The sequence below is a fragment of the Homarus americanus genome, unplaced genomic scaffold, assembly GCF_018991925.1.
Source record: "Homarus americanus isolate GMGI-L3 unplaced genomic scaffold, GMGI_Hamer_2.0 scaffold18884, whole genome shotgun sequence".
NCBI lineage: Eukaryota > Metazoa > Arthropoda > Malacostraca > Decapoda > Nephropidae > Homarus > Homarus americanus.
Window position 1 is genome coordinate 219,404 of NW_024741393.1, and position 26,387 is coordinate 245,790.

Genomic DNA, 26,387 nt, shown 5'->3' on the forward strand with positions numbered 1-26,387 from the left:
TACTGCAGGTTCCGAACAATGGTAAGTAGCTGTGTGTGTGTCTTAAAGATTTACTGTATACAGTATTTGGTTTTTGAATCACCTGAAGATTACACACCCTAACGCTACGTTCTTATGTACCGTTTAACTGAATAATTATCTGTACATTTTGAACTGTAACTTGAATAACCATTAACCTATGTTGAACTAATCTCTGTTCTCACATTAACGTTTTCTTTCGTTAACTTACTTTGGCTGACTTATTTAAAAAACACACACATACCTCTACTTTATCTGGCCTACTTAACTCACACACGCCTACTTATGTGACCTACTTAACACAAACACCTACTTATTGATTTCGTACCCCCCCCCCCCCCATGATATTTGGCCTGACATTTTCTTCCTCTCCGTAATGATTAATGTTTTAAAGCGAGCGATCGGTTCAGTCCGAAATGAGTATTAGTCGATGTTTTTTTTTGTCCTAATCTTTTGTTTTTCCCATTCGCATTACGTTCAAAGTCGAGATTGTTGGCATACTTGGTCGTGGGAGGTCAGGTTAGGTCTAGGTTAGCTTATGGTTGGGTTATGGTATTTCTTAAAAGGTTCCTGAACAAGACCTTCTCAGTGAGCCAATACGCATTCCTTGTTGAGCTGTGCTTCCTGGAGTACGCGTGAATAATGTATATAGTGAATCATAACGTTAATAAAGTGGTCATACGCAGTACAACCACACCACCACGCCACCACCACCACCACATTACTATGAGTGTATAGATACCTTGTACAATAAACATAGACAGTGCAGGTAGCAAATCGAGTCGACAAATGTTTATAACTTCTGATTTAACTTTCTTCCTCTCTCTTATCAGTGACTCTCCATACCTGATAAACACCTTTGAGACTTAAATAATATTGTTAAACATACATAAGGAGAGAGAGGTTATGTTTTACCGATAATTAGGAAGTTTATTTATCCCCCCCATAGGTTTGGTTTGGGATGCGTTACGTTTGATTTTGTTTGGTTAGTTAGGTTGGGTGTCGTCTGTCTTTGTTATAGTTGCGTGAAGAACCTTACCTTCACAGATAGCTTTTGGGGGTATAATCATAGGGTAAAATACGCTAGTGGGAGGTGATCCTTGAGGGAGAGGTTTAAATTTAACCTCCATTAACTGAAGGGTAGGACTTGCAAGCATCATCGACCTCGTGTTGAAGTATGAAAGGGGGTGATAACTTGAGGCGATGGGAAGGTCATACTGAAGCTATTCCTGGGTGGGGTGTAGGAGGGAGGGTTTGGCTAGGTTAGGAAAGAGGGTGAGGAGGGGAGGTACGTGGTTCTTACACTGACTCACTCACTCACTCACTCACTCAACCACTCCTCCCCCGTTTGCTTGCACGCACTCATCAAGCATTCACGTCCTTACACACACACACACACACACACACACACACACACACTGTCTCCGCACACTTCAGCAACTGGTAGGGTGACTTCAGTGTTACAAGGACACAGTGGGTTGCTTCAGAGAGCCAAGGTTACAATGGAAGGCTAAAATAGTAACACTTGAAGCTTGGTAAGTGATGGGGGAGGGAAGGGAGGGGGGGAGAGCAAGGACAGGGGGAAGAGAGAGAGAGGGGGGAGAAGAAATGGGAGAGGAGGGAAGAAAAGAGAGGAGAAAGAAAGAAGAAACGGGAGACAAGGGGAAAGGAAGGAAGGGAGAGAAGGGAAGAGGGGTGTTCATATTAAGGATGCAGGCTGGAGGCGTGTCACTGTATATCAGGTTGAAGTGTCGGACGGTCAATGGTAATGTGAAGGAATAATTAGCTATTTTTTCCTGTGAGAGATGAAGGAAGGGGGGGGAGGGAGGAAGGAAGGAAGGAAGGAAAAGGGAGGGAGGGAGGGAGGAAGGAAGGAAGGAAGGAAGGAAAAGGGAGGGAGGGAGGGAGGAAAGGAATAGTCTGGGGTAGGAAGAGATAATAATTAGGAGGATGATGGAACAGGGGAACACACACGCACACACGCACACACACACACACACACACACACATATACATACATACACACATACACACGTCCCTGACCGAGATACCTTCACTCAGACGACAAAAAATCATAAAACACAATGAAAATGCTGACCTGAGACACGCGAGGACACACACACACACACACACACACACCTTGTTGTCGCTGTCTGTTTCAGGTGTTTTATTTACCTATGTCACTAATTATTGTTCATTGGAGTTCATTTCCTACCTGTACTTTTGTTACCCGGAGCGTAGGTTAGATTAGGTTAGCGTTAGGTCAGGTCAGGTTAAGTTAAATTAGGTTAGGTTAAGAGACTCGGTATATCCAGTTCACCATCACTGTAGAGGTAGATTATGTTAAGTATATAAACCTGAAATATAAGGAATGTCTAGTACCAATGATTATTAAGTAATTATGGCTATAAAACATAAACTCACGTCAAAGCATTATATTACCTCCTCATTATGTGGTTTATGAATATTCGTGTCTACTCTTGTTACATAATCGCATCTGGTTTTAATGGATTAGACATGGCGTTAATTTACTGTGGTTCAGTGTGGTCGGGGGTTGTGATTACGTAAACTACATTGATTTACTAACAATAACGGGAAGGGGGTGAGGACGTGGAAGTGATTGCGTGAAATTAAATTGATTACAGGTATACAGGTAAGGGAGTAAGACCAGGTAATAAAGATGAACAGCATTAGATTTGTAAATATAAATAACGAAGACATATGTCCCCCTTCTCTCCTCCAGGCATAGGTTAGGTTAGGTTTGATTAGGTTAGGTTAGTATTAGGTTAGGTTAAGTTAGGTTAGTTAGGCTAGTTAATTAGTTTAAGGAGTGAAATATCGGATAATATAAGCCATATGTCTGAAATCGTACAAACTCCTGTATATAAGCCATGTCCAGAACCCCTAAACTCTACTGCCAGTTTCCGGTATCTCGCAGTATTCCAAAAATGCGCACAGCAGTTTAATTCCTAGTTTTGCCTGGAAGCTGCCAACTGTGTCAAAATGTGTTGTACATTTTTGTGTTAAGGGAGCAGTGAAGACTAACACCATGTTGTCAGTCCTGCTCAGTGTATGCTAATATGTGGTCATGTTGTACAGTGTAGACTAATATGTGGTCATGTTGTACAGTGTAGACTAATATGTGGTCATGTGTTTCAGGCTAGACTGCGGGAGCAGCTGATGGTGGAGAAGGAGTCACGGCTGCTGCAGATGGCGGCCCGACAGGAGGCTGAGCGGGAGGGCACCATCCAGCGAGTCACCAAGTCCTCCGCCTCCACGCTCTCCTCCTCCCTCTCCTCTCTCTCCTCTTCCCTCAATTCCTCCGGCGGTCAGGGGCGCGTTAGGAAACTGTTCGAGGAGCGGAGGACTAATGGGTACGGTCACAGCCCCGTCGGGAGGGACAAGAGCTACCCGCTGGAGCCCGTGAGGGGCGGCAGCACTGGGAGCACGGGAGGAGGACGTCCGCCGGTAAAGCCCGTGAAGGGTGTGATCCGTAACCGCGGGGTGAGTGTTGACCGCGGCAAGAACAACTACGACCCTGAAATGATGAGACGGTCGAGGAGCCACGCCGCCCTCCAGCAGAACGCTAATAACAACAACGAACCTCGCTCCCCTGCCAGAGGCCTCCGCCCCCCACAGACACGCCCGCCCGTCCACCACAAGTCCACCCCCTCTCTCCTGGACGCCAACCAGAACTACAACGGGCGGGGCACCACGGGCAGTCTGGGGCCTTCCAGGGACGCCTCACCCGCTCCTTCCCCCTCACACAATAATGCTAATCGCTTTGGCTTCCGTGGTACTCCGTCAAGAGGACCGTCACCCGCCCCTTCTATGAACGGCTCTCCTGCCAGAGGACCTCAGGCATCCCCCCGCAGGACCAACACCTTCAACCACAGACAACACGAAGAGGTTGACGGCGGACGCTCCCCTGTACCCCCCAGCCAGCCACCCCGTCAACGACCAGCCCAGCCACCACCAAGAAAACCCCCAGCACGACAGCCGCCCCCCAGACGACAGCCGTCTCCTCCAGCAGACAACGACAACTCCGCCTTCTTCTCCCCGCGACCACTGGCCAACCCCAAGGTAAGACCATAGTGTCGTCACCAGGTCACGCTGATAATCTTCACTTTAGGGAAGGATCCATTTGTTTTCTTCCGCTTTACAGAATACCTCGTTATAGCCGGGTCCCGTTAATCTGGCCAGCTCAGAAGAGTAGGTCATCGTATGTCAAAGGATACAACATCGTTCTCCAGGGGGTGTGAAATCATAAACAAGGGCATGATACCGATGTTGTACTCAGGAGGTTGGCATCATACTGAACCCGTTAAAAGCCTTGACTTAGCGAACGTTCATGAGGAAATATTCATAAATACATTACGAGTGACTAGACCAATGAATCTTAGATTAAAGTCTCATTAGCGGGATAATCTGGTATAATTGCCTGAAAATGGGCCAACTCGCCTTACAGCGGCGGATAAACAAAGATGGCGTCCTGCTGTACTTGCCAAAAACACGCAAAGCGATCAATGGCTGCAGCATAACTATAATGGTGATATATAATAATAATAATACAGACCCACATGGATAGTCTGTCATTTATCAGTCTGTTGAGCGACACGTTGCTTGTGTTCTTCCTTCAGCTTAATAAGAGAGAATGAATAATTATATGTTCTCAGGCCAATGGGTTCCACTTTCAACGATCTATGAATATTTTACCCACCCCCCTCCCCCTCTCTTCTCTCTCTGTCAATAACCAGGAAAACTCCATAGGTAGGCATCTTGTCTTGAACATGTCGCGCTGTAAACAAACCGACTGACGCCAGTTTTCACACGTGGCAAACACTCCCCCGACCCTCACTTGTTTGTGACGTCACTACTGTTTACATAACAAAAGCCCCCAGTGATCAATAATAACACCTGACTTATTGTGTTTTGTAAAGACTTAGGCATTGAAAATCTGTCTGTTTCAGTTTTCATAGTTAAAATAACCACGTAAGTTACTGAATCAAACTTAGCATAGGTTTTAATGAACTGTTATACACATTAAAACGTGAATTAAAATGTTGCATTAATAAACTAAGATACAATTGACGTTCATTGCTTGAGGTTGGATATATTTTAGGTCGACCAAAAAATTAAATAGAAATTGACGAATGGCGTGACCCAAGTAACCTCGATATAAAACAGGAGAATCGTGTTGTGGTGTGTGTGGTGGTAGCAACCAGCACCCCCGACCACTACCCGTACCGACCAGTACCTTTTGCCCACCTGTCAATACCTACAAGTCTGTGAAAGGTGTTTATTATTAATTACTATTATTTTTACCTTATTTTCTGTGAGAAAACAGAGGGATACTCCTTCCACGGACAGGTTTTGTTTGCATATTAACCCCCCCCCCCCTCCCCCCCTCTCTCTGCTATCTGTCTTTGTTTATCTTCTGTTTATCGCTGTATTTGTCTGTTTTCCCTAATCGCCCGTTTTAGGTTTGGCACAAGTTAACGAGACGGTGACCCACGTGAAGTAGCTTGTGACAGTGATAAATACTAAACACGTTTGTCTGGCTGTAGGGTACTGGGTAAGGTCCCTCTGTAGTCAAGATATGTACAGTAATTATAGCTGCTGAATGATGGTGAACAACCCGTGGGTGGAGGAGGAGCTTCACCCTCCCCTCCTGTCACGTGTTACCACGGGCAGGTGTTTGTTGGATACTTATTATTGCCATGTTTCCTGGATACAGTATTTGTCACCATAACTGTTCACCATACACCATCTGTGTTGATTTTCTGTCGTGGTCGAGGAAGCATTTTATGAAAGGGCCGGTGTATACTACCACATGAGCCTTAATTAACGGGGGGTAGCCAGGTATATGAAACCCTAAGAGTTGAGTTGTGGACGTTACTATAGAGATGAAATCGACGGCGGCGCCCATGACCCGCAGGTGTTTGGCGTTCGTCTTTTGTTTCGTGTTTTTAGTTTCGAAAACTCGGCCACTTTTATATATTTACAATGATCGATCGTGTACGCATTCCAATGTTGAGAACAGATCTATGAAGTACAATTTTAACCAATAAACTGTATTTAATTTGTATATTATTCATATCACCGCTGATGACTGGCAGCCTGGCGGCCACAAGTGTCATGCGCACACCTGCAGCTTTCCATCTCGCTAATATTTGGCCGCGACCCTCCCTTTGAAACGGGTTGTTTGTGAGAACGTTGCTTTGAAGTGTCGTGGAAGAGTGACATTACACAGGATACGGGAAATCCTCATAAATGACAATAATTACAAATAACCCTGTATGTTATAAAGCTTATCCTGGCGCAGAGTAATGTGTCGCTTGATATACCGGTGTTGTGACCCCTCAAGAGGTAACGGGGGATTTACTGTACCAGATATAAACCGAAAATCTAACCTAGAAACCTGACGCTTTTGTTTGGCTGAAGGTTTACTCGGTGTGAATTTAGTGGTTGATATCCAGAGCTGAACACTTGTGAGGAAAACCCAGCGCAGTCTGGTGGTTGTGAGCGACCGGCGACAGACATACCCACGATAAATCTCACGAGATCTTTATCTCTTTAAAAAAACACAACTATTACGCTAAAAATATCTACGCGGTGAAAGAGAGATATGCGTGCATTTCTATTTAACATGAATATAATGAAGACATCCTTTATGTATTCAGAAATGACGTATTTAAGAAACTGATAGTGTGTGGTGCGGGAGGGTGTAGGTGTGAGTCCTCCAGTGCGTGATGGGGGTTAGTTGCCTAGTGAAGATTAACTTGTGTATTTCAGCAGGTAAATAAATCAGATCACCTGAATATTAACCACTTTAATGGTAATCTAACTTAACTTAACTCCCTAGGTTGCGTTAGGGTGGTTAATCTTTAGGTGAATAAACTGGGAGTTAATCTTTGGGTGAAATAAGCTTGGGGTGTCGAATCTTCATGTGGTCCCAGCGAGGGCTTGTCGTAATTATTGTGATATAATGAACGGGAACAGGAGTGAGTGAGACGGGGGGCGCTGACCTCACAATGATAGCGCGAACAAAAACAACTGGTGACCCTAATCTTATTTCACCTGACGCTGACCTTACTAAACCTAATATAATTTAACTAAACCTAACTTAACTTAATCTAACTTAACTTTTGTAAACTAAACTAACTTAAACTAACCCAACTTAATCTGTATCCCCACAAGGTACCGTTAGGGTGTTGAATCATTAGGTGAAATAAATTGATCACTGAACTTAATATAATCCAGACATTGATATGAAGGTGGCGTAATAACGTGACTGTTAGGTGGCTAGGAATTTGGTTTGTAAGTGGCCGGGTATCGTGTCGTAATTAAGTTCCTAACAATATTGAGGACCCAATTCCAGCCGGCAATGCTACTCTCCTCCCTCTCCCTACACACACACTAAATTGATATATATATATATATATATATATATATATATATATATATATATATATATATATATATATATATATATATATATATATATATATATATATATATATATATATGGCACCGTAGTTCCTGTGTATGACGTAGTAAATAGTTCAAGAGACCCGGTTATCTTGTTATTAGTGGGAGCTACAGATGTTACAGCGATAGTCACCCCTTACCACCACCTACGTTCATGTCCGATCCTTCGTAACTCCTGCAGGCATTATCAGCGTCTAGTAACAACTCGACAGTGATACACCAGAGAGCTCGGAACTTATTTTTTGATGAGATGCAATGTAGTCCTTGAGAATTGATTGAGGGATTTGGGTGATACATCTCGTTTTTGACACACGTTGCGTCACGAGGAACACAAACTCGACGTCCAGCTTAGAAGAGAAAGATGTAATCCTGTCAATATTTACACCGTGTTGGCCGCGACTTGGGTGTCGTAGCTCAAGTATTGAACAGATTTATAAAAAAAAATGCATTCTTAATTCTAGGAAAAATTTTGCTTGCGAATCTCGAGAAATCCGGATAAGCTAGATTACGTAATGATCGTGTCACGCGAGATGGATTCCACACATGACAAATCCAGCGTCGTGTGGGGGGAGATTTAAGAGATGAGCAGCACACGAGTGAGTTCACACCATTGTTTTCTTCCCCAACAACCCATAAAACCTGGTGAGCATCACATGACTTGGCCAGACTGTTGTGTCAATGACCTCTGCATCACGACCCCCCCCCCCCTCGATGCCCGCATATTATACAACTCATGACAACGACCTATAAGCTATGGTTTTTGAGGTTTAGCTTTTCCTTTAAGTCTGAGTAGAAGTCTAACCTAAAGTTACCTGGGGTTTTCTGTATCTCTGAGGAACTAATTCTCTTTACAAAATCATTTGCTGCACAGACTTAAATTTCTTGGGAGAATTTTGTCCTTTTGGACTTGAGATAAATTTAGTTGTTTTTATTTTCCTCTATTCCATCCATACTGTACCTTTCATACCTTTGTCTTATCTCTATTTTATTCAAGGTTTCTGTGGTTTGGTTTCAGTTCATAATTCACGCCTTGTTATGATTCCCGGTTTTTTTTCAGTCTGCCATTACAAACTGATTAATAGAAAACTTGAAGGGAAGATTCATGCATTTAACACGTCAGATTTCTTTTTGTTTACAATAATGTATTTAGTTTGAGAGGTACAGTAGTAGGTGGGTGACACGGGTACAGTAGTAGGTGGGTGACACAGGTACAGTAGTAGGTGGGTGACACAGGTACAGTAGTAGGTGGGTGACACAGGTACAGTAGTAGGTGGGTGACACAGGTACAGTAGTAGGTGGGGTGACACAGGTACAGTAGTAGGTGGGTGGCACAGGTACAGCAGTAGGTGGGTGACACAGGTACAGTAGTAGGTGGGTGGCACAGGTACAGCAGTAGGTGGGTGACACAGGTACAGTAGTAGGTTAGATAGTTGTGGGTGACACAGGTACAGTAGTAGGACAGGTACGGCTTATTAGTTGGGTGACACAAGTACAGTAGTAGATTGAATTGGCACAGATACAGTAGTGAGTGGGTGACACAGGTGCAGTGTGGGTGGTGAGCACAGGTACAGTAGTAGGTGGTGACACAGGTGCAGTAGTGGGTGGGTGACACAGGTACAGTGAGTGGGTGGGTGACACAGGTACAGTGGTGGTGGGTGACTTGGTGCAGTAGTGGGTGGGCGACACAGGTACAGTGGTGGGTGGGTGGCTTACAGGTGCAGTGGTGGGTGGAGTGACACAGGTGCAGTGTGGGTGGGTGACACAGGTGCAGTGGTCAGGTGGGTGACACAGGTACACGCAGTGGTAGATTGGGTGACACAGGTGCAGTGTGGGTGGGTGACACAGGTACAGTGATGGTGGGTGGGTGACAGGTGCAGTGTGGGTGGGTGAACACAGGTACAGTGGTAGATTGGGTGACACAGGTACAGTGGTAGATTAGATTGACACAGGTACAGTAGTGGAATTGAATTGACCTGGGTACAGTGGTAGATTAAGATTGGCTTGGGTACAGTAATGGAGTGGGTGACACAGGTACAGTGGTAGATTGGGTGACACACAGGTGCAGTAGTAGGTGGGTGACACAGGTGCAGTGGTAGGTGGGTGACACAGGTACAGTGTGGGTGGGTGAGCCTGGGTGCAGTGATGGGTGGGTGACACAGGTACAGTGGTGGGTGGGTGACACAGGTACTGATGGTAGATTAGATTGACACAGGTGCAGTGGTAGATTGGGTGACACAGGTACAGTGGTGGAATTAGTTGACACAGGTACAGTGGTAGAATTAGATTTGACACGGGTGCAGTGTGGAGTGGGTGGCTACAGGTACAGTGGTGGAGTGGGTGACACAGGTGCAGTGGTAGATTGGGTGACACAGGTACAGTAGTGGGTGGTGACACAGGTGCAGTAGTGGAGTGGGTGACACAGGTGCAGTGGTAGATTGGGTGACACAGGTACAGTAGTGGAGTGGGTGACACAGGTACAGCAGTGGAGTGGGTGACACAGGTGCAGCAGTGGAGTGAATTGAGCTTACAGATACACAGCGGTAGATTGAATTTGACACAGGTGCAGTGGTAGATTGGGTGACACAGGTGCAGTGATGGGTGGGTGACACAGGTACAGTGGTGGTGGGTGACACAGGTGCAGTGGTGGGTGGATTGACACAGGTGCAGTGGAGTGGGTGACACCAGGTACAGTGGTAGATTAGATTTGACACAGGGTGCAGTGGTGGATGAATTGACTGGGTGCAGCAGTAGATTGGGTGACACAGGTACAGTAGTAGATTGGGTGACACAGGTGCAGCAGTGGGTGGGTAACACAGATGCAGTAGTGGAGTGGGTGACACAGGTACAGTGGTAGATTGGGTGGCACAGGTACAGTGATGGTAGATTAGATTGGCACAGGTACAGTGGTAGATTGACACAGGTGCAGTGGTAAGGTGGGTGACACAGGTACACAGAATTAGTGAGTGGGTGGCACAGGTACAGTGAAATGGGTGGGTGGCCTGGTACAGTAGTGGGTGGGTGACACAGGTACAGTAGTGGGTGGGTGACACAGGTACAGTGGTAGGTGGGTGACACAGGTACAGCAGGTGAGTGACACAGGTACAGCAGGTGAGTGACACAGGTACAGTAGTAGGTGGGTGACACAGATACAGTAGTAGGTGGGTGGCACAGGTACAGCGGGTGGGTGGCACCGGTACAGCGGGTGGGTGGCACCGGTACAGTAGGTGGATGACACAGGTACAATAGGTGGATGACACAGGTACAATAGGTGGATGACACAGGTACAGTAGGTTGGTGTTTCAATAAGTTTGTACTATCGTGATGTTTTGAACCACCTAACAGTAAGAAAAAGAAATAATAGCGTTATTATTACTTATCGCCTTTTAATATTTAACATATTAAGATCGAAGAAAATGATGTGACATTAAAGAAACTGAAGAAATAATATACTGCAATACATACATTAGTTAAAATGTCTTATGAAACAATGAAATGATGAGTGATATAAGATGCTGATGTTAATGGTTTGGAAGATATGAAACAACACCAGATACAGTATAGACACAACAAAATATGAATGGTATGTGAGTGTGTCAGGAGGCCCTCAGTGAGAGTATTGAGGAAAGCAGTACAGTACGTCCTCTGGAGTCTACCAAGCACCACCAACACAGAGGATGTGCCTCAGCTATAGCAAGTGACACATCATAGCTCTCCTGTCACCAACCTAGGATGGGCTGTACACCGGTGAGCTGCTGACCTAATGTATATATAATTATCCTCTTCATCTTGTTAACATACTAGTCATTCAGAAGGTCACTCACTTCTTGGACGTAACTATTAGCAGGTACTCAAAGTAGTCTTCTATGTACACAGTCAAAATGCTAGCTTTACAATTTTGTTTGATAGCATGACAACAGACGAAGAATTTTGACAACCCACCGAGACAAAAGTCGTCGCAGTGTTCATTTTGAAAATCATCAGAGATTCTGGCCCGTCCGGAAAGTTACTTTTGTTTTATTGTGTACCTGAACATATGTCATCAATACTGGCCTAGCCATAACCTTGACAGAGTTCACATTAGGTGATGAGTGTTTTCTGTTGAGTGACATACATCATGACAGACCAAGTATTAAACAGGCCTTGGCATCTGACATTATCTGGTTCCTGCTGATAGTTTGGGTCTGAGAGATGATCAACCATCAGAATGGATTACAGGTGATGAAGACAATAAGTAAAATGCTGTAATTAAGTCAGTATGAGGACAAGGACTGGCTGTAGAAAAGCTATACTGTATGGTTTAGGATCAACACTGGAAGAAAGAATCCAGTGATTTTTGAAAATTTCATTGAATTGGGATATGGTAGGCAATTTTCTGTCTGTATGTATTGGTACAATAATGAATGTAAAAGTTTTATTCTGGATGTTAAGCAAACTGATAGTGTATACATTGTCTTGTAATTCAAAAACTATTAATTTGGGTAAAATTTTATTAAGTGAAGGTTCTATGTATTGCAGAACAGTACAGTGCTTTGATAATTTATTACGTAATAACTTTTGAGATGTCTTTGAAAGGTCTACCGAGGGAGGCTAAATTCATGATGGCCCATTGACTCCCAAGTCTCACCTTTTATAGGCATTTCTTGCATAGATTTACAAAGATAATTTTATGACACAATTTGTCATAAGTTGGAGCTTCTGACATCAGGTCTCGATGTTCATCACTCGGAGCTGCTGCCGTTGGCTTACATCCAATAGACTTTATTTTCGGTATATTGAAATCATAATGGAGACAACTAGATCCTACCTAATACAGGACAGTATTTGACTCTTTTTGACAATTCACAAACTTGAGTGGTTACATGCCAGGTACTGTACAGTATTGTCTGCCACCAACACTCATCATGGTTTCAAGTGATGTGTTTACAGTACAGTATATAACATGGGTAATTTTATTTTTGTAATTTGATCTCTATGTGCTTTTTGATAACAGGTTATGTTTCCTTGCAAGTATGTACCACCTGTTCTGGATAGTTATAGATGATGTTCCCAATTTTCAAAGTCATACTGTACTGAATTTTTCTAACACCCTTACATAGCCTTTCCTTCAAGTTTTCTAAAGATGCTGATAACCCCAGAGGAAAAAGTCAAGGGGGCTCAGCCAAAGAATGAGTCTTCCACAACCAACCCGAGGATCAGGCAGCTGGTCATTCAGTAATGTTGTACCTCACTGTGAAAGTGGAGTAGACACACAGTCTTGCTGAAACAAAACATTGGCTTTGTCTTCTAGCAGCTTCTGAGGCATCATCCACAGCTGTAGCGTCTCACTCTAAATGATACCGTACTGTTAATTGTTTGTTCAGCCACCTGCAGGAAGAAATTGGTAACTGTTAACTTGTAAAAATAAAAAATTCATAAATTTATTTATTAGTGTAGTATTATGGTTTTCACTAAGGTGTGTAGTTTTTTCTAGCTGAGAAACATAAGTTGTGAATAAATTTCTATTTAATTTGATATAATTTTTGCAGAGTAAGCCAGCTGTCCGCGGTGTTCCTCCCATCACCAGAGTGAGTGAGGCGAATTCCCCACCCATTTCTCAGTCCAAGCCCAAGCCTCCACCAAAGCCCAAGGTATTTTATTGTATTTATGGATTCTTTTTCTGGGGAATGGTAGTTTTCTCTATGGAGGGGATTTTCTGTGAGGTAATCTCCCTTTAGATGGTATTTTTGAGTGGTGGAGGGAGTTAAGTACATTACAGTATAGTAAAGTAAATTTTATGAGAAGGATGGAAGGACATGTTTAGTTTATGATGTGGAATTTACCCTAAGATGTCACACTTCTAAAATGAAACTTATCTAGTGAAGATATCGGGTAAATCACAATCAAACTAGCGTAAGTGAAAGGTATATTTTGTCCAACTGTTGCGAGTCAATAAAAGTTCACTTTATTTTTCCAAATCAAAATGGCTTGAATGTACTGCATAATGTACTGTACTAATCCATACAACTTCAATTTGTTGTTCCCCGAGTATGTCTTGACTAACCAGAATTTGACCTGTTGTTGCCCAAGTATGTCTTAACTAACCAGAATTTGACTTTCACCCATCCAAGTGGGAAAGTGCAGACACTGAGGAGGAATTTGAAGAGGTAACCCCTTTGAAGATCTGCTACCATTCACATTAGCTGTCTTCCATCTTTATGTCTGCCTGTATAAAAGATAGTCGCCTGTATTGTAAAATCATTTGCAGAAGTTCTGAAGCAATCACATTCACTGATGCATCACATAACTTGAAGATAATTTGTAGTACATTCTTAATGTAGCTGTGTACCTGTAATATTTCTGATATTTTGTATGGTATGTGTATGACTACACCATCATTATGCCTGGTAGTTCCAGTGTCACTCACAGCATGGAGAAAAGAACTTGTAAATGCTTGTTAGAATAAAGTAGTTCTTCACTACAGCTTTATTTCTGTTATTCTTACAAATTTTGACCAGTTAGTGGCCAGTCTAAAAATGTATTTGCATGTACAATATTCCAAAATTCGAGAGCTCACCAGCTTACGAACCATTGTTTGACTTCTCGTATGTCAGGTTATTAATCTCGGTATGCACAAGTAAACAGTCATTACCCAGTTCTCTGCAGTAACTACAAAAAAGATATTGGTATAGATTAATTGAAATCAAGACACTACAATATTTTTGGCACTCCAAGGATAAGGCATCACCATATAAAAAGGACTCCAGGGTGTACGTAAAGAAGATTACACAATTAGTTATATTAGTTGACATTGTAGCAGCCACCTGGTGGTAAATACTGCTGCAATTTGGAGTGATTATCATAAGTTATTATCAACATCTTTGAAAATTGCAATAAACAAGCATGGCAGACCCACATGTTTAAACCCTTTGTGGTGATGCCTGTAACCAAAAATTCTTGAAAGTTTAGCAAGCATTAAACTCATACATTAGGTTAATGTAAATTTCACATTTATCTGAATGAATTTTCTGTAAATTTTCCTTACGTCATACAGTGATAATGGATGGGGTATTTAATGTGGTTCAAAGTTAAATGGGCTCCATTCCTAAGAAGCACTTAACGTTATTTGTGAGTGGAACCCATTTAGGCTTGGATCATATCCAAATATTCATGTCACTGTATGCATAATTGCATTCCAGGATGAAAGAAAGTATGTAGTAAAATTTTATACAAACAGTAATGTCAGTGCTTGAGACATATATCATAAATGCCCTTGTTTCATAGTCCTGAACTGTATCATTATACTGTACTGTATACAGTATCTTTCTTTTTTGCAGTAAATACTTTCTGAACTTAATATTATAATAAAATTTGCCTATCAAATAAATGTGTGTTTTACAGACAACACCAGCCACTCCAGCACGATCTTCAAAACCACCCCCTGGGCTCTCCAGCTGCAAGGTTTGTGGTCGCAACTTTGCCACGGATCGATTGGAAAAACATGAAACTATCTGTGCAAAATCTAAGGCCAAGTCCAAGAAGCGTAAGGTAAGCTAAATCTTTGTTTTCTTTTTTGATTTACAGACCCAAATATCTTTGTTATAGCAGTGATGTGGGTACCTAAACAGGGCACACATATATTGAAACTTTTTTGATTGTTATTTGAGCTGTTGTGTAGCACCAGTACTATACCGTACAGCACTACTTCCATGTTGATAAATAATGTCTTGCATCATGAACAAACAAGGGTTCTTTATAACAACCATTCTTTTCATCTTTGTAATTTGTCCATATATTTATCAGAAAATAAAATTACTCGCTCGGGACCTCGCCATTTGAAATAATCATAACTTAGTTCCCAGTGGTAGACACAATTCCATCCTACCAGATCATACCCTCTGGTCCCCACTCACATCTCACTCTGAATAACCAACTGGAATACAGACCATATATCTAATTATCACTATAAAATATGCCAGCCCAGACAGCATTAAAATCTATTCTCTGTAAAAACTCCAAAGAACATAAAATAAGGCTCTTATAACGGATAGTACGAACACCACAAATTTGAACCATCATCACGTAGAAAGAAATATCTCGTTCAGTAGGATTACCTTAACATGAGAAACATTAGACTAGTATCATTAGCCCATCCTTACAACTTCGACCCCAACCAAACGTTTTCCACAGAGACCCAACAAAAGGAACACCAGCTTGCTACTAAACAGATATCCTAAACAACTTTCTCCGTTCCCTGATCACGAAGACCCACAAACACATCCATAACCAAATACCATTATCCTGTTGAGACTGGTCAGTAGCCACCATCACCCTTTCCTCATCTACTATTGACACAATCCAACTCATCCAAAAAATTGCTACTCGGCATTGCACACCATGAATCACCTTGCAGTGAGTTGACAATCCACGACACAAAACACATTTCTTCGATTTAATCTCTAGATATATCTGGGAGTGGTCAGGGGAAGTCCTTGGCTCACTGCAAGAACAACAACCTATGTGATAATGAACAATTTTCATCATCCATTAACAAGGGATGTTCAGGAATGTGAAGTGTATAATATTTGCTAGGAAATTAAGGTTTAATTTGCAACTATTCTTTATTAATTTACTTCATCTTCTCTCCCTGGGACAGAATAAGGTTGGTAGAATTACTGTACCATTTTTATTGCAGCATGTTTCATTGCTTTAATAAGAGAAAAAGTATTATATCAATATATTTTTGTTTTTGTAGTTTGCACATATTTACGAGGTCTAAGGAAATTGAACTATCACGATAGGTTGCTGAGTAATCATGCCTACTTTTCAAATAATATATTTTTTTAACTTGTGAAAAGATGTTCAATTTGAATGCAAGACAAAATTAGTCTGACACCATACTCCCCATGTGAGCTCCTCTTGATAGGGACAAGAACTTTAAGGCTGACTTATCTGAACAAGTCTCTTATAGCTTGCTACATAAAATCCTCCGTACCAGAGTTGTGGCCTCCTTCAACAGTGGCAGAAGTGATTGTTTATGTTCTCTTCATTTTCAAAATATGAAATGCATGAAAAGAGGTTTGATTGAGAAGTGGAGCGACCACATGATTCAGAATGCCCTGGACTTGAGTAGTAATTAGCTGTCTGCTCTATTGGTTTTACAAGACATTGTAAACGATTATATGGAATAATCATCTGTCTTATGTGAACTATTGCATGTTCTTAATATTGGTCACTGCACTCTATTATATAACACACGTATTGGTAATAGACGCTCAGACACTATTTATAGTCATAAATAGTGTCTATTCTGAGCATCTTTTTATAACAGTGATCTCAATCATTGTGATCACCTTACATAACATAATTGTCTTAACTAAGATAAGACTGTAGAAATTTATTTATCAGATTTGTCAGTGGGAGTTTGGTAACATCCCCCAATTCCCCTGAAAACATCATGGATTTGTAACTGGAAGAAACTAATCACCCAGAATGAAAAGTAGAACAATAAAATTTATTTATATTGTATGTTTTCTTGTTGTTTATAACAAATACTGATTACCAATATCTTACAGGTATTTGATCCTGTTAAAATGAGGACAAAGGGAACTGAAGCTGAAAAGTATATTAGCCGTGGAAAGCATTTGGAAGAATTGCCTAAGGTATGTTATCTCAGCAAATATCTCATACATACATTCAGCAGATATAGTTTGAAGCAGTAGCTTAGAAGCTGTTCCTGTACATATGCTTTGTTGTCTGAACTTTAAAACCTACTGTACTCGTATAATAAAACTCCCCTTACTGCAAGCCCTTGTTTTAGGCAGGATAGGTGTTAGTCTTGGGTGACCAAGGCATTAGTCTTGGATGTAATCCAAGACTAAATTGTGATACAGTAATGATGATGTGTAGTAATATTCATACTTGTTTTACAGCCCAAGAAAAAAGATTGGAAGAAGCAGCACGAAGACTTCATTGCAACAATACGAGCAGCAAAAACAGGTGCAGAACCCCCACCAACAGATAATTCAGATTATATCCAATGTCCCCATTGTGGACGCAAGTTTGCAGAGGCAGCGGCAGACAGGCACATTCCTAAGTGTGCATCCATTCAGAGTAACAAGCCTGCCGCTGGTCGAAGGAGGTAAAAATTTTTAAGAGAAAGGACGACGTAGACAGGTACCGTAGTGAAAAAGTTTCTTGATTTTTCCTGTCTACTATTCTGTAAATATGAATAGAGTAAAATGACAGAATTCTGTGTCAATAAAAAAAATAAAAACCTACATATCTTGTTTATCAAAATGGAGTAAACAAGAAGAAAAGTTCTACCCAAAGAATATTTTAATAGAAGTGATTGTCAAGGCTAAAAGAAAATATGTTGGTACACTATACATGTGTCATTTTATTCTTTGGGTTATGCCTAAGTTTATGTACTTACAGGCAATGAGTTTCTAAACTGCAGGTAAAGTGGTGAAACCATAAACCTGTTTCTTAGAATTTGTTTATGGCTCAAAACTAAGTAAACAAATTTGCTGGTTTTCAAATTTTGCTTTTGTTTGCTTTGGTTTTTGTATAACTGCCTCAATAATATACTTTGGTAGTAACAGTAGTGATGGAGTTTATTTTTATGAGATTTATATTACTAAACAAATTAACGAAGCATTATAATTGTGTTGAGGGAGACAGTTTTTAGATGTGTAATACCTGTTTTTAACAAGTTCATGGAATGCTTATAAGAATCCCAATATAATTTTTTTCAGATGAATATTACATGACAAATTAAATTAATGAACAAAATCGTCCAGTAAATGTAAAATTTTCTGAGAGCAAGAGATGTTTAAGTTTAGATATAAGATGTTCTCATTGTTTTCATCAAATGTTGAGGTGAGGGTTTTGAGTTAGAACTTTACACGTGTATGGTTAGTAAACGCTACTTAATTGATCTTTGCTTTCTAAATAACCATTTGGAATTATTAACATTATTTTCCAACTTTGTTCTTTCATTACTACAAACCAGAAGTTATGGCCACGCCTTTGGTTTGTGGTAATGAAGGAGTTAATATAAATACCTATTGAGAAATTTAACCAACATGTGATATATATAAGAAAAAAAAAGTCTTGTAATTGGATAGAGCAATCAAACTGATAATACTACAGTTGGTTGAGCTGACAAAATAGTTTATGAAATAGATCTGCAGTGTAGTGCATTATAGTCATACAAATTGTTGCATTGTAACTAGTAGGATGATATTTTAATACTACACTATCTGTGATAACTCTGTGTGAGAAGCAAAGTAGAATTAAAGCAAAGGTAAGTATTGTATTTTGAGATAACTATGGTTGGAAAATACTTTTACATTGGGGGTGACCTAATCACCTCAAATGGAACTACTGTTGAGTAGTAAAGAGTTAGGCTTACTTAAGTGCAGAGTGGAAACCATATTTTTATCTGAAGTTTTAGGTTCACGAAGAATCACTATGGTCTGGATAACCCACACTACCAAGAATCCTAAATTATGATTCCCAGTGTAATAAACAGATGAGTATAAAGTCATGAAAATCCAGATATAGTGCAGCTGTACTTATATAAACATAATTTGTAATATCACAATTGAAAGAAGGCTTGCTATGGCTGCTCTTATGATTTTATTTAATGAATAGCTTTGTATGTAAATGACATTTTACAATAAAATTTAATAAACATTTATTGAACCTTTTTTTTTTACACTCCTTTCAAAATGAATTAGAAAATGTCCTTCCTTTGTTTCAAACTATACAAGCAACACATTGACTACCAGGTGATAACTACTGAACATGAGCTACACAATTACTCCAATTTTTACGTTCTGAATCCAAATCCTTAATTGGCAAGTAAAAGAGTACTGTACCTACATCATGACCTCCTGTGCTAAAACGCAAGGTAAATACATCAAGCGTTTCAGGGTAACTAATGTCTCTTTACTGGAAAGTGAAAACCAATGTGCCTAAATGGAATTGATTTTTGGATTTTAATAATATTCCTAAAACCTACTTTGTCTTCCTGTATTGTATTGACAGTAACATAAAACATAACAGGAGAAAAATAAATGACCTTGGTCACAGTGTGCAAACCTTTGCAGATAGCGACGGGAAAATTCTTGGAATATCAGGTGCAGTGGTCATCAGACTTTGGGAGAATGCATGGGAGCCGACTGGACTCCACAAGGAAAGTACGTATCTGGAGGCATCAAAAATTTTTTTAGTTTGGACTTGTAGTAATGCTGTAAAAATTAAAGCTTAATAAGCACATACTACTGTATATAAAGGTACTTTGAAGTTGTCTGTGTAATTCAATATTCACAATTCCATATTTGAGGAATTTTTTTTTCTTTTCAAGTACATTTTATGAAAAAAAAAAAAAGTTAATCCAAAATTAAAAATAGTCCATATGACTTCCTTAAAGAATGGAAGATGCACTTCTATGGGAGGTGACAATATAACATGCAATAATTTATTCACTTGCACCTTCTCTTCATGAACCCTTGGACCAATTTTCCCAAGAACTCATTCCAGAAGCTGGTGTGTCTCCAATGGTGAAGGAACATTGAAAATGCAATGGAAAGATGTGTGCAAGTGCTACCAAGGCTGATTGCCTAACCATGCAGCAAGTCAACTCGAGGCAAGTGTTTCAAAGAAAAATAAAGAACTGTGTTAACCACATGCAAGGATTTCACAATCATGTAACTTCCAATAATGAACAACAACTATTAATTTACACTTAAATGTTGTGAGCTTTGGAAGAATAGCCATCATTAAACAAACACCTTGGGCAATTTAGTTAGTAACACTTGACTGGCTATTACAGTGTTAAAAAGAGAGGGAGTCATTTTGTGACCATATCAAGCAAACTAAAAGGTACCCTTAAAAAATGCATGAACAGTAATTTACATAACATGGTATATATTAACATGATTAAGACCAATTGCAGAAAGAGTGAGACATTCATTACTGTACACAGTGATATAACTACCACAAAAGAATTAAACAAACAAATTAATGTATAAAACTATTTTCTTTACTCCTCTCTGAGTAAAGGTTATCTAAGATGGTGAGGTAATGGTAGAAGAGAGTAGTGGCAGCAAGAAACTGAAGGCAATTGGAAAGTGCAACAAAAACAAGCACACACCCAGTAGCTACTTGCTTCTACCATCAATGTGCACATGTGGTATACGAAGTTAATCACAAAACTTCATTTGAATATACTGTACTGTGCATACTTACTAACAACACAAAGCCTAACACCCACACAAAACACAGTTCTTTGAGTTGTATACTGTACTAAGAGTAATTACCTCAGGGTCTGGCTAACCTCAGCTGCCAGCGTCATTTTCTTTCTTGGGCACATGTTTTATTTAGCTGCAGGTACTGAAGCTCCTGGATTGTTCTGAGAATGTTGAAGCTGTTCCTCCTCAATACCTCAAAGTTATCCATCTGTGTTCCTCCAAACCGATGACTGAGTAACTGAGGATACACAAAGAAATCAACATACTGTACTGTTACACTTATTTGATTTTTTTATATACCCTAAAGTATTTTTAAAGAGACCATTACTCTAGAACTCAATAACAAAAGAATACAAATGCTAAATAATTCTTATGAGGCAGACATTCCATATATACTTGTTTTACTACCCTCCAAATTGAATGAGTGCCGAGAATCGGTCGAACCTCTTTTATTACCCATTAAGGACCTACCCCAAGCCAATCTGACTGAAAAGTTATTAAACAGCTATGAATTGAAGTATTAATTAAAGTACTGTAGTGTTTCTGAGGTAGTTAAGTTTTTACCTCCAAGCTTATCTACATTCCCTCCTTTGGTAGAGTAATTCCTAAATCGATCGAGTCTCCTGTGTATTTTACTAATCTTTCCCTAATATCAATCTCCGTCATAAACATTCACACTTTATAAGACACCCAAGTGCTTGATATCCGTAACCTTCTCCACTACCTCGTTCTACCGCATTACATTTCCTAGTCCCTGATGTGAAACAAGATAAGACACAATGCTGTTTATCAAGTAATCCACCACCAGAATTTAAAACTGTTTATTCCAATGGCAGAAAAGGGGGATCAGTGGTAGAAGGGGTACCGTTCTTGCCTCGCAAGCGGGATGTCACAGGTTCGATTCCCGGGCCGGTGGAAGTTGTTTGGACTTACTTCCTAGCCCCCATTAGTCCCTGTTCACCTAGCAGTAAAGTAGGTACCTGGTGTAAGTCGAAAGTTGCGAATTCGTATTCAGGGAAAGTTGTTGGAGCTTCCAATAACTTGATGACATAAACCACTGACTCTTCAGGCTTCTACGCCCTTAACTCACGAGACATAAAGGCAAGCATGAACTTAGCATGCTTCCCTGTTGGGCGCTGTAAATGCTTCTGCGCTTCACCTTACACAAGGATGTAGGGGAGTGCCCCAAAAAAAAAAAAAAAACAGAAAATAAGGCATCTGCTGAGCAAAGATTATGTGTAATCCTCTCAAGACCTCGCAACTAACTGGCACATAATGTCTGAACCAAAAAATATAACAATTACTTCAAAAAACCAAAAGCCAAAATTATGGTTACAATATTTATAATACCTGTACTCACATAAATTATATCTTTCATGCAGTTCATGCCTATAGGTTCCAACATTTCAGTGCTGCTAGAGGAACTGGAACTGTCGCAACATGCAGTCACATATGTTTGAGTACTAAAGTCTGGCGTGTCTGTGTTCGACTTGGTATTAGCCATGTCTGCTTCTTCCATCCTTGGCTCATCCTTTTCTATCCTTGGTTTGTCCTTCTCTATCCTTGGTTCGATCTTTTGTTTCCTTGCCTCATCCTTTTGTTTCCCTGCCTCATCCTTTTGTTTCCTTGGCTCATCCTTTTGTTTCCCTGGCTCATCCTTTTCTATCCTTGGTTTGTCCTTCTCTATCCTTGGTTCGATCTTTTGTTTCCTTGGCTCATCCTTTTGTTTCCTTGGCTCATCCTTTTGTTTCCCTGGCTCATCCTTTTGTTTCCCTGGCTCATCCTTTTGTTTCCTTGCCTCATCCTTTTGTTTCCTTGGCTCATCCTTTTGTTTCCCTGGCTCATCCTTTTCTATCCTTGGCTCGATCTTTTCTATCTTTGGCTTGATCTTTTCTATCCTTGGCTCATCCGTTTCTATAATAAATGTGTTGCCAACTAATTTCATCACTTCACCTCTCTTAAGACGTACAACCCTTTTACATAATGTATATACCTTGGACGGAGAGCTGCTCAAACCAACGCCAGATGAACTTGGCGTCTTAGGTTTAGGGAGGAGTCTAGCTTGCTGTTTACCTGTAGTCCCCTTCAGCGATGATGTACAATTCGGTTTAGATGATGATGATGAAGATGATGTAGATGATGAAGATGATGTAGATGATGAAGATGATGTAGATGATGATGATGAAGATGATGAAGATGATGTAGATGATGATGATGATGAAGAGGTAGATAATGTCACACAAACTTGTTTACCAGTAGCTTTGGTGACTTTGCCTTGACACTTTCCTCCCTGCAAGAAAAACAAAAACAGGTTGAATGAATAGGAGTATTCTCCTCTCGTCTAAAAACGTCAATAAAGAATGGACTAAATTTGTAAACAAAGCCCTCATTTATGGCTAGCATGGAAAGAAATACCCCACATGAAGCTCAAGCATCCCAGCTTGTTTTAGCGGTCAATCAAACATCCTAATGTCACCTGGAGGCAAGGCTGCATTTAGACCTGTGGGCTCTAATAAAAAAAAAAATATATATATATACATATATTAACCAGAATGCAGGTTTTAACTTATCATTATTAAAACAAACTTTGCCCTTTACAGTAGAAAGAATCAATCATTACAGTAATTTGTTTCAGTAGAGTCAGGAAAACATTAAATACCCTGCACAGTATAGTACGTGAGAAACCTTTAAACTTGATTAATTAACTCAATTGTGTATTTAGAAAAGAAACAACAGGTCGGTAAATCTTCTGCTTTCCACCTGTTCTGTAAGTTGTTCTTCAGGTAAACCAAATCTGTGTAAATTAGTACCAGATTCAAAACTTATAACAAAGAACCGATATGTTTAATTTGTATAAACCAAAACATATTAATATTAATTATCTTCTTTTCACAGTTTGCAAGACCCCGGTGCAGCTCCCCAGTTTGTACTGTGATAAATACGACAATTACTAGATAGGTTAGGTTAGGTTAGGTTAGTTAGTATTAGGTTGTTTAATCATCACATGAAGTAAGTTAGGAATGGGGCTAATAATTAATCAATTGATCCAAAATAGACAAATTAAATCTTTAAAAAATAATTTGTTACTACAGCATCCAACACACAAATCCTTAGGTTTGCACAGACTTGTCAACAATTAGTGTTAATTAGGTTGTTATTACTGTACTGTACCTTTGTGTTGGATGAGGCCGAGACAATGTTCGTGTGTTTGTTTATCCTCTTCACATCCTTGGGTTCCCTCTGTTGAATTTTGTGCACTGTCTTCCCTTTCCTTTTCAGATTCTTTCTAGGGAGACTATCAGTACAAATAGCCTTATCTAGTAGACCATCCATGCGGTGTTTGGCGGCATCATTGACGAGAACAGTCTGAGGCCGGTCTGAGGTCACATGAGCAGTTTTAACTTCAGTCGAGCCGGTAGGAATGTTAGGTCTTCTCCTGAGGAGGCCTCTTAGGTGAATATCTCTATAGATCAGTTGTAAATTTGTTCTCATTGCTTCTATACTCCAGTCGGCTCTCTCATCATGCACATACTCTGACAGAGGCCAACGATCCGTGATCTGCGAAATATATATATGGTACAACGTACAGACACTCCATACTACAAGACTCACAAAACTAAAGGGTAAAATTTTCGTTTCTGTCATACACTTACTTGGAAGTCATTCAAAGACATCAAAAACCACAATTTGAATCTAACCTAACTTAACCTAACCAAATCTAAACTTAAAATCATAAAATTTGCTGCATCATCGAAACGATAATACCGATTATAGTATCATAAGGCCAACCTGCTGATGAATAAGAAGAACCTGTAAATAAATTAACAACCAAATTATATATATACAAATAAACATGGTTTGAAGGCGTGGGTAAATGCAGTGTTAAAACTCATAAGTTAAATTAAGAGGAAATATTACACTGACAATGTACTATAAAGGCTGGATAAAATCTTCTGGTATTAGACAAATAAAATATCAAAATTGGCGTCCCTGTAGTGAAGGGGATGAAAGATTAACATAAGGTAGACGTACATATGTAAAGGCAATAGTTCACTTCATCAGCCTGTGGATCTAACATTTACACAAGAAACTGTGGTCACATGAGGTAGATTATACAAAAAAAAAACCCTAGAAAAAACAAATTGCGTTGCTGAGTCGATGAGTTGGGTATTTTCTATAAATTTACCAAAATGATAAAAGTGAAACAAGGTAAAACTCTTTCCTTCCCACCAGCGTCACCTCCACACACCTCAAGTTTATTTAAAGTATTACCTATTTACCTGTCTAATATGATCTACAGTAGGGATAAATAACTCATTTACTTACCAGTACATTTAAATTAGATGTGGGTCTCTCCTGGTTCTCCATAATCGTAAATTACAAGAGACTCCCTCATTTAAACCCCTCCGTGTTGACACTTGTTGGGTGCTCCAGTCATTATCACCTGTATGAACAACGAACACAAAACCATATTAATACTAACACACCTGCTGTATTTCCTAATGATTTGTTACAGTTATATAATTTATGATTATCATTATTCACATATATACTAGTTTGCACAAATATATGTAAAAGAGAGAGATGAAGCAGCTGTAACTTCTAAAACCCATAAACAAATCTGATATCAACGTTATTAACCTATTTCTGATTATTAAATTTATTTCCTTTTATAATTTATGATATTTACATAAATTATGACTAAACTTATTTACACATAAGCTTAGTGCCTCTCAAAATATGTTCTGGGTTCAATATCCGGCCCGGTATTGTGTCAATGAGAGGATCGTATTACCGTATTTTAAGTCTGCAATTATAATAAAAATTTTTCCTGTATTTTGAAGGCTTATTTCAGCACGCTGCAAGTATCCGATAATATTTTTAACAAGTTGCGCATGTCCGTAACATTTTAAATACATTTCTTTCTTTATATACTACACAAGGGGTCAAGAACGTGCTGCCATCTGGCGGATCTTATGACAACTACCATTATATATTTTCCTAGACTACCCCGTGTATTGCCAAATGTTAATTCCAAAGTCAATTTATACAGATTTAACTTTTTATTTTTATTTTTAGAGTTAATTCAAAACAATATAATTAAAATACAATTTATGATGCAAGATGAGTTTATGTTATGTTCTCTACACGACGCTATTAACAACATTATGTGTCGCTATTTCCGACATAGCCACAACCACTCCCTCAACCACCCCCTCAACCACTCCCTCAACCACCCCTCAACCACTCCCTCAACCACCCCCTCAACCACCCCCTCGCTATAACGGACAGCAGTTACCCCCTCCAGCACTATAATAGACGCTACAATCCCTCCTTCCCTCATAATAACTGACAACACAATGCCTCCCTCCCTTCCTCACCCTCACAGGTAGAACAGGCTGTGCAATTGTAATATATAAAGAAAAAGAGATGATAGTGTCAAACAAGCAAAGGCTGAACAACTGGGCCAGCACAACACAAACTGAACTAACTGGAATCTACTTAGCTACAGACTACATTAAAGAAAATGGAGGTGGGGTGATATTCTGTGACTCCCAAAGTGCTTTGAAATCAATGAACAGCCCGTCAGGTTCTATGTCTAAAGCTGTATGTGAGAAATGCAGAGAGACCTGGCTGTTGTAG

At 40.0% G+C, this 26,387-nt stretch overlaps 2 protein-coding genes across 10 annotated transcripts in view; one reads left to right on the plus strand and one right to left on the minus strand.

Moving 5' to 3' along the window:
- LOC121875875 (protein transport protein SEC31-like) overlaps window positions 1-19,189 on the plus strand; it is a 49,807-nt gene extending 30,618 nt beyond the window's left edge. For 6 of the 9 annotated variants that reach the window (XM_042380601.1, XM_042380600.1, XM_042380599.1 and 3 more), the window contains 7 exons: window positions 3,178-4,101; window positions 13,035-13,136; window positions 13,617-13,652; window positions 14,887-15,033; window positions 16,142-16,147; window positions 17,061-17,147; window positions 17,418-19,189. In XM_042380601.1, the coding sequence (XP_042236535.1) occupies window positions 3,178-4,101; window positions 13,035-13,136; window positions 13,617-13,652; window positions 14,887-15,033; window positions 16,142-16,147; window positions 17,061-17,147; window positions 17,418-17,630 (1,515 nt within the window). In that variant the 3' untranslated portion in view covers window positions 17,631-19,189. The remainder of the gene's footprint in view (window positions 1-3,177; window positions 4,102-13,034; window positions 13,137-13,616; window positions 13,653-14,886; window positions 15,034-16,141; window positions 16,148-17,060; window positions 17,148-17,417) is intronic. The other 3 variants (XM_042380594.1, XM_042380595.1, XM_042380596.1) reach the window with 3 other exon arrangements.
- LOC121875877 (uncharacterized protein DDB_G0284459-like) lies at window positions 11,979-25,369 on the minus strand. Its single transcript, XM_042380602.1, has 6 exons — window positions 25,071-25,369; window positions 23,916-24,302; window positions 22,105-23,034; window positions 20,814-20,982; window positions 19,594-19,699; window positions 11,979-12,873 (listed from the first exon to the last, which is right to left on the minus strand). The coding sequence occupies exons 1-4, from the start codon at window positions 25,110-25,112 to the stop codon at window positions 20,845-20,847; spliced, it is 1,497 nt and encodes a 498-aa protein (XP_042236536.1). The 5' UTR covers window positions 25,113-25,369; the 3' UTR covers window positions 11,979-12,873; window positions 19,594-19,699; window positions 20,814-20,844.
- Between the last annotated feature and the right edge of the window lie 1,018 nt (window positions 25,370-26,387).

What these genes read in the sequence shown, in the direction of transcription:
- LOC121875877 (XM_042380602.1), bottom strand. Translation starts at nt 25,112, where the DNA reads ATGGAGAACCAGGAGAGACCCACATCTAATTTAAATGTACTG. An exon ending in CATCTAATTTAAATGTACTG is followed by an intron (nt 24,303 to 25,070) that starts GTAAGTAAATGA and finishes TATATTTCGCAG; the next exon opens with ATCACGGATCGTTGGCCTCT. An exon ending in CGGCCTCATCCAACACAAAG is followed by an intron (nt 23,035 to 23,915) that starts GTACAGTACAGT and finishes TTTTTCTTGCAG; the next exon opens with GGAGGAAAGTGTCAAGGCAA.